The sequence below is a fragment of the Cryptotermes secundus genome, unplaced genomic scaffold (assembly GCF_002891405.2).
Source record: "Cryptotermes secundus unplaced genomic scaffold, Csec_1.0 scaffold1376, whole genome shotgun sequence".
Classification (NCBI taxonomy): Eukaryota; Metazoa; Arthropoda; class Insecta; order Blattodea; family Kalotermitidae; genus Cryptotermes; species Cryptotermes secundus.
The window spans coordinates 323,009-332,171 of record NW_019724611.1 but is presented as its reverse complement, the minus strand read 5'-3'; the positions used below and the strand labels follow the sequence as shown (position 1 = coordinate 332,171).

At 40.8% G+C, this 9,163-nt stretch overlaps 1 protein-coding gene across 1 annotated transcript; it reads left to right on the top strand.

The window, feature by feature from the left end:
• The first annotated feature begins 7,231 nt into the window (after nucleotides 1-7,231).
• Nucleotides 7,232-8,436, top strand: LOC111862560 (histone-lysine N-methyltransferase SETMAR-like). The gene has a single exon (XM_023848051.1). The coding sequence runs from the start codon at nucleotides 7,380-7,382 to the stop codon at nucleotides 8,427-8,429; it is 1,050 nt and encodes a 349-aa protein (XP_023703819.1). The 5' UTR covers nucleotides 7,232-7,379; the 3' UTR covers nucleotides 8,430-8,436.
• The last annotated feature ends 727 nt before the right edge of the window (nucleotides 8,437-9,163 follow it).

Here is a 9,163-nt window from a genome sequence, read left to right as displayed (position 1 = left end):
AACTTCTAAGGTTTCTGGCCGATTAGGTCGATCATATAGTTCTGTAATATACTTTTCCCAAATTTTCAGCACTTGTCTCTGATCTACTATTCTATTCACCTGGGAGTCTTCGATGCCAACATTTTGAATCCCATAATTCTCTTTCCATCCTAGTTCTTTTGGCTTCATGTACATCAAATCATAACGTCCTCTTCTTTGAAATTCCATAATCTCATCATATCTTCTCAAGATATTCCTTTTTGGCCCTGTCCGTGGCTCTTTTCGTTTCATTCCTCAGTCTCCTGTATTTCCTCCTGCATTCTTCATTGTTAACATTCTTCCATTTCCTTCGCTCCTCCATTTTACTCATCATCTCCTGTGTAACCCATGGTTTCCTTGCTATCTTCTCAACTTTACCAACCAAATCACTGATAGTATGTAACATACATTCTTTTATATTGTTCCATTGCCCTTCAGCATTTCCTCTTTCGCCTTCAATTGTACCGAGTTTCTCTTCTGGGGTCTCTTGCACGCTTTGTCTTTGAGCATATAACTTCTCCAAATCCCATCTGGGTCTGCGCTTTCGAAATCTTATAATTTTCTTCAACCTGGTTCGGAACTTGGCAACCAATAAGTTGTGGTCAGACTCAATATCTGCCCCAGGAAGCGTCTTCACATCCTTCACACTGTTTCTGAATCGATGTTTCATAAGGATGTAGTCCAGCTGGTGCCTCCTCCAATCCCCAGGTGCCTTCCATGTGTAAATTCTTCTCTTTGGCTTCTTGAACCAAGTGTTGGTGTCACCAAAGTAAATAAAGAAACATATATACGAAATAATTTCTACTCCTATGAGTGTGAGAAATGGCACTAAATTTTACTTTAGGGTAACAAGTTCGACGTTAGTGACGTAAACGTTAATTTTTCTATTATTATTAATGTAAATCTATGTTTTCAGGGCCGATATAAAATGGTATTATAACAAAGCCGATCCTCCAAAGCCCAACAAGTGCCCCAATCCCCCCCATTTGTTTTACATCTTCAGAGCTAAGAAAAGGAGACAGTCTCATGACTAGGTCAGGCTCGGCAGACAAAAGAATATGGTCACAGGTCCTGCCGGCCCCAGAACTCAAAGTGACTATGTTCTCGAAATCCAGCAGAAGTTCACCCAAAAGAAGAGAAGAGCTGTTAACTGTCCCAGCACCCCAACCCAAACCCAAACACACAAACCTCCTGAATGTCGAGCCCCCCAAAATTGCCACGGACCATTCAACTGCCCTAACCCGTCGAATCGTCCAGCTTCTCTCTTCCAAGCAGTCACGGCAAGATGGTTTACCAGAACTCAGCGGTTCCCAGGACAAGGTAATGCTGGATATGCATGTAAATTTCAGAGACTCAGTAATTTATATATAGACTAGTTCAGTGGTTGTCAACCCGTTTCTCATTCTTTCTTTCTTTCTTTCTTCTGTGTTCCCCACCTTTTAATTTTCGAACACCAGAACCAATCTTTATGAATCTTGGTGTGTATATCATGTCATCTGACCCCATCTTAACGGCATAATTCATAAATTGCTCCTGTCAGTAATACCAACATTACAGCTTCTCTCATTTCTGATGCATGAACTCCTGCACCAGTCTTCATGAATCTTATTACACCCATCCTACCACATGAAGTCATTTCAACGGCATTTCGAGAAGCAGTACCAACATTATGGCCTCTCAGATTTTGGGGCTAATAACCGTATGTTATTAAATGCCTGAACAAATCGTAATGAATCTTTGTATGTACACCATGTTACATGAATCAATTTCAACGACAAACTTCATAAATCCCTTCAATCAGTAATACCAGCTTTGCAGCTTCTTAAATTTTTCATGTAATAACCTCAGAATACTTGAATCCCAGAATCGATAGTCGCGAAATTTATTATGTATATCATGTGACATGAGATCTGATGCATCAGCAATGCCAACATCGCAGAACCTTGGATTTTTGAGGCCGTATCTTTAATACTACTTGAAGTCTTAAATAGATTGTATGTACTTCATGTACACCTCAATGGTGTACTCTTTATTTGTTCCATCTGAACTGTAGTTATAGTGAAAAGAAAGTAGGTGATCGGTTCTTCGCAGAATTTCTTCTTTTATTTATTAACCCTGATCTATTTGAATTTTATTTTATTTCTTTTATATTTCCTTATTTCTCCTCATGTTATTCATAAAAATGTTCAAGATGAGTAATTAAGACGAACTGAGGACGGAGACAGATCCAGTTACTCTTTATTTGTTCCATCTGAACTGTAGTTATAGTGAAAAGAAAGTAGGTGATCGGTTCTTCGCAGAATTTCTTCTTTTATTTATTAACCCTGATCTATTTGAATTTTATTTTATTTCTTTTATATTTCCTTATTTCTCCTCATGTTATTCATAAAAATGTTCAAGATGAGTAATTAAGACGAACTGAGGACGGAGACAGATCCAGTTACTCTTTATTTGTTCCATCTGAACTGTAGTTATAGTGAAAAGAAAGTAGGTGATCGGTTCTTCGCAGAATTTCTTCTTTTATTTATTAACCCTGATCTATTTGAATTTTATTTTATTTCTTTTATATTTCCTTATTTCTCCTCATGTTATTCATAAAAATGTTCAAGATGAGTAATTAAGACGAACTGAGGACGGAGACAGATCCAGTTTCCGGAACGTTGTGATCTTTTTCTTTTACATACCAGACGATGGAAGAAGTCCGAAAGAAGAAAAAAAGAAATACAGTATACACCATCGTCAGAATCCTTTCAAGTCTATCTAGTTTAGTTTTGTCATGGAGAAAGAGTGTGTCTTCTCTGAGATAAATGTCGAATTTTAAATACCATTTATATGAACTTAATTCTTCAGTGTGGTTAACTTTTATTCACAGAGGTTAGCAGCAGTGTTTCTGTCACAACCAAGTTTTTATATTGCATAGCCTATACAGGACAAGGCAATATAACAACAATCTCATACTAATAAAGTGTCACATATAACGTTTGGTTCCCATTTCTGTTGTCAACAGATACACCTTAATCACTTTGAAAAACCAGTTTATTGTTGCACTTATTATTTATTATTACTATCATTATTATTATTATTATTATTATTATTATTGCTGTATTCGTCGTTGTTCTAGTTGTATATTCAGACATATAATTCTACAATCCATGAGGAACAGGTGGTGGTCGATAGATCCCTGGAGAAGCACAAGGAACCGACCATCCGCAGTACGACTCCAAGGTTACAGGGGTGCCCTGCAAAACGTATCCCTGTTAAAACACAAACAGTTTCTACAATCAATGAAGAACAGGTGGTGGTCGATAGACCCTGGAGAAGCACAAGTAACTGACCACCTGCAGTACGACACCAAAGTTACAGGAGAGCCCTGCAACAGTTATCTCTGTTGAAACACAAACAGTTCCTACAATCCATTAGGAACAGGTGGTAGTCGATATACCCCTGCAGAAGCAGAAGTAACTGACCACCCGCAGTACGACACCAAAGTTACTGGATATTACTGGGGTGCCCTGCAACACGTGTCCCTCTTAGAACACAAAGAGTTCCTAAAATCCATGAGGAACAGATGATGGTGTGTAGACCCCTGCAGAAGCAGAAGGAACTGAGTACACCCAGTAAGACACCCAAGCTACAGGGATTCCCTGCAACACGTGTCCGTGTTAGAACACAAACAGTTCCTAAAATCCATGAGGAACACGTGGTGGTCGTAGACCCCTGCAGAAGCAGAAGGAACTGACTACACCCAGTAAGACACCCAAGCTACAGGGGTGCCATGCAACACGTGTCCCTGTTAGAACACAAAGAGTTCCTAAAATCCATGAGGAACACGTGGTGGTCGGTAGACCCCTGCAGAAGCAGAAGGAACTGACTACACCCAGTAAGACACCCAAGCTACAGGGGTGCCCTGTAACACGTGTCCGTGACAGAAGAACAAGAGAGAATTTCGAGCCTGCAGTTTTTGCAGCACCTAAAAAGAGTGAGTAGATTTCCTAGTCCATACAGCTAACCTAACATTAAAAAGCGGGAAAATATGCGACAAAGATAAAACAATATGCACTTAAGAAACAGATCACTTAATTCAGACTCACCTATTTACATGTATCATTCACTACAGAAAGTAGCATCACAATAGGCAGCTAGAAGTCTTTCAATGTTTTCTGGAGACAAACTACGTCTCTTGTTCGTAAAAATGAGTTCATAGGCTGAGAATGATCTTTCTACATCAACTGACGTATTGGACAGTATTTATACACTGGCGCCGAAGGTTCGGAATATTCAGTTGGCAAAGATACACTAATTCCACTCAAGTACTGACTAACTGACTGAATTTTTTTAGTCCTGGTTTCGATTTCAACACAATTTCTAACTTGCATTTAATCGTCTCTCCAATTTCGCCTGGAGCGGAATTCGGTGAACAAGTTGCTTTCTGAACGAGTTCAAGTGAGTCGTGATGGAGTGCACCGCAAGATTCTAAGCTCTAAATGGCTTTTGAAATTCACATCTTGATAAACAGTATCACATCCAAACACCACTTTTGCTTCAAGGACACATGCATACTCATCTTAAAGTTTTGCAACCACTTCTTTTACTGATTTAAATTCTCCTGATAAAATGAAACTCCGGATAACCCCCCCCCCCCAGTTAGGACAGGTTCGGGTGGCAGAGGAACCTGAGGTAGGAAATCTTTGTAGAACTGGACACGAGCTGGTGCTTTCGGAAACAGTTTTTCCTCACTTGCAATTAAATCGTTAAAAGCTGGAAACTGTGCTCATATTTTTTTCTGCAATACGATGTAATCCGTGCGCTAAGCAGGTTACGTGTATAAAATTTGGATGAAATACTTGCAACGCCTTTGCTGCTTTCAACGTATAGAAAGCTCCCTCTGTGAATAACACAGGCACTTTACAACAATTATTTTCAATTTTAAATAGCCATAGTAGTCGCAGAGACTCATATACAAGTCTTGTTACTGTGCTGTGGTTGGTTTTCTCTAGTACTTACGAGCAAGAATATGAGGTTTGTCGGGTTCGTCTGGATGTAACTTACCAACTACGAAATTTGCTATGAATCGGCCACATAAATCGGTTGCCTCATCCATCGATATCCAGACACATTTCCCTCCGATGACAGAAAGTACACAATATTTTTCCAGAAATGATCGCACAACTGGATTGCTTAATTTATTCCATGGAATGTTGCTGCATACTAAAGCCTTACAAAGATCGGCTGAAAATGTATTAAGAGAGGACTTAGGTTGGACCTGTGTAAGAAGTAGTTGTTGTGGTGTGCTGTTCTTCTTCCCCTTCTTTGCCGTAATATGTGCAGTCGTTCTTGAGTGTTGTTCAAGTTGAAATTTCTTTTTACATTTTACTTCCTTTGCGCAAACTTGACAGTACACGACGACACCGTCTGCTGAATAGTCACTATTACCCGACACCCACCGAATTTTTAAATATCTACTGCTGCACTTTTCTTTAGGCATTTTCAGTACACGAACACTTTTATAATGCAGAATATTAAAGAAAAGAATAACATGTTAACTGAAGAGACTTCTCTCGAGACCAACCCTCTGATGCTACTGTCTGCTGTGGTGGTCAATGGAATGCAGGAAAATCCCACCCCCTCCCTTTCGAAATAGCCAAGCTACCTGCTTGTATAGTAAGTGCTAAAAGTGCCGTTACTCAGAGAGTTGAAAATAGCAACTAGCAAGTGATGTCCAAAACACAGGAAACCCCGATTTTGTTAGAGAATATTTAAATTATCCTTAATTGAAAACATATATGCAGAAATATGGTCTTACGTTTAGAATATGCAATAACGACCAAAAACCCTCAAAATATGCATTTGCATATGTTCATATGCATTTTCAAAAAATCCGGGCCCTAGTAATGACCCTGTAGAGTGCGCGCGTCATTACTCCTTCATTACTCAGTTTGTTTTGTGGAGCCAGAGTGGCAGTAACCAGACATGGACAGCGAAAGTGAGTTCTCCGTCACTGAGTCCCCTACAAGTGAGGTGAATGCAGAAGAGGGCGAAGTTCTTCGAAACTTCATAGAGACATATGAAGCCCTATCGGAACTGTGGAACCCCACTAAAATAAGACAAAAGGAAATATAGCCTTGGACAAACTGCTGAATATATACAGTAAAATAAAACCAGGGGCTAGTCGTGCTGATGTGAGACGAAAAATCAACACGCTTCGCTGTAACTACAGGAAGAAATTAAAGAAGTTCTGACATCTGAGAGATCGGGAAGCAGTACGGATGAATTGTATCAGCCTACTTCCTTGGTATTTTACGCCCTCTAGTATCTCGAAAAATTTGAGCAACAAGTCAATGCCAATGCACAGAAGGTAGATGAGGTAAGTACCTAAATATACAAATTTTATCAATAATAGAGATTCCTGCGTCATGGCCCTTGTGTTACTGTAACAATTAGAACCTCTGCATGTGTCGTGTCAAGGTGTGTCCAAATTTTACCTAATTGGTCATCAAGAATTTTATAAGAGTTCAAAGTTGAGGGTCATCAAAATTTTAATGAGTACCCAAAAGTTGGACAAACGTCCTTACAGCATATTTCTTACAAAGAGAAGGCAGAAACTGGGTAATGCCGGGTCCTTCAAGCTAGGTGGACAGGCAACAGATTTTATGTCAAAGATTTAAATGAAATTGTCTTTGCGGTTATTGCAAGCCATCATGAATCCCCATATAATCCTCCACCCGTAATTTCATCCCATTGAGATTTTGTGATTATAGATACAAAACCCTTTAACCGATCTGAGCCAGAAGTCCTTTAAATACACAGAAGCACCGGGGAGGAGATGAACCCCAGAAAATCGCATGGGGTCACATTTACGATTCTAGCTACTGTCGTTAAAACAACAGGCCTGGGCTCTAGTCAATGAATACTGAACTATGTTCTTATAGCTTGGCAGAATTTATTATGAATACTAGCTGTACCCGGCCACGCGTTGCTGTGGCTCAGTCTAACGAAATCGACACAGCCTCTGTTTTATATCACCGGGGAAACGCTGCCAGAGTCGAATCCAAAACTCTGAGAGCAAGCTCAGGATCTCTGCCGTGATTTCACTCGGAATCTCTTGTGATTCTTGTGATTCACTTCGATTTGCAATTACTCAATGCCTTGCTTCCGCTCCGCCAGTACGGCGACCTAAGTTTGATCTTCCGCGAGGCATTATTTGGATGTTTGAAGACAGGTGGCGTTGCTGAGGGAAGTTGGCTTTACCGTCGTGTACTGCCATCTGTCAAACGACCCCATACTAAATTTCAGACTGATTCATAGGTTAGTTTTTATTTGGCAGCCAGTTGCATCAGACGTGTTTTGTCTTTCTTGATACAATGGAGAAAGTGCAATATCGATCCGTAATTCGCTTTTTATTTTTGGATGGAAAAACATGCGAAGAAATAAAAGCGAAGTTGGATGCCGTCTATGGGGACCCTTCACCATCTATGACAACCGTGAGATATTGGTTCAACGAATTTAAACGTGGTCGTACATCTGTTTTTGACGAGGAGCGGCCGGGCCGCCCGGCAGACGTCGTTACCGAGGAAATCGTTGAAAAGGTCCATGACATGATTCTCGCTGATCGCCGAACTAAAGTGCGCGAAGTAGCAGAGGCCATAGGTGTGTCGTACGGAACGGCACTCAATATTTTACATGATAACTTAAGTATGAGAAAGGTGTCAGCCCGATGGGTGCCGCGGTTGCTCACGGTGGACAACAAGCGGATACGGCTGTCAATGTCGAAGCAGTGTTTGGACCTCTTTAAGCGAAATTCGCAGGAGTTTTTGCGTCGAGTCGTCACCGTTGATGAAACCTGGATACATTATTATACGCCAGAGACCAAGCGACAGTCAAAACAATGGATTTTTCCGGGTGAATCTGCTCCGAAGAAGGCAAAGACGGTCCCATCGGCCGGAAAGGTCATGGCCACGATTTTTTGGGATTCGAAGGGAATAATCCTCATGGACTTTTTGCAGAAAGGAAGAACGATCACGGGGCAGTACTACAGTGAATTATTGGACCGATTCGATAAGAAATTGAAGGAGACACGGCCCCATTTGGCTAAGAAAAAGGTGCTGTTTCACCACGATAACGCACCAGCACATTCATCTGGAATTGTCGTAGCCAAATTGCATGAACTGCACTATGAATTGCTGCCACACCCACCGTACTCGCCTGACCTGGCTCCCTGTGACTTTTTTCTGTTCCCCAACATGAAAACATGGCTCGGGGGAAAAAAATTCAGCTCAAACGAGGAGGTTATCGCCGAGACAGAAGCGTATTTTGAAGAGTTTGACAAATCGTATTTTTTGGAGGGGTTAAAGAAATGGCAGAAACGTTGGGAAAAGTGTATCGACCTGAAAGGAGATTACGTTGAAAAATAAAAAAAAAGTGAAAAACTTGTGTCTTTATTCCTAACACAGGTACTTATTGATCGACCCTCAAGAAAGGAAAGAACACGAACTGGAAAACAAAGAAACAAAAAAATCCTAACGAAATATTTCAATTCAAAAGCAGATCAATCGACACAGCTCAATCCCACCGCCAACTGCACTGAAAAATAAGGAGAACAGTTAAGAAAACGAAATGAAAAACAATAAAAAATAAAGCTGGACTATTTATACCTCGGCGAATGCTATACAACGAGCCTTCTGTTGTCTATCACCGGGGAAATGCTGCCAGAGCTGAATCCAAAACTCTGAGTGCAAACTCAGGATCTCTGCTGTGTTTTCACTCGGAATCTCTTGTGATACTTGTGACCTCGTGATACTCGAGACACTCGTGATACTGAAGAGTCGCCGGAGCTACACTCTCTTGTACATATAGCCCGCGTTCGGAAGGATAGGGAATACCTTATGTTATGCCCCAAGGGTCATATAGAAGTAGATATGTTTTTTGGGGTAATTTGGAATAATGGTATCCAGACTTTTAGATTAAGAAAGAGAAACAATGTAATGCACCAGGAAGCTTGGGTTTGCAAAGAAGTGTAACAGGCAATAGCTTCGTAAACAGAATGTTAGCGCGACAGCGTAATAACGCTGACATTGAGGAAGAGGCTATATGAAGTGGGACATAAAGAACTAGGCCATGGGAAAATTGCTGAGTCGGAGAGGGCGGT

Bases quoted from the DNA above. Each gene is read 5' to 3' on its own strand.
- LOC111862560 (XM_023848051.1), top strand. From the start codon at position 7,380: ATGGAGAAAGTGCAATATCGATCCGTAATTCGCTTTTTATTTTTGGAT.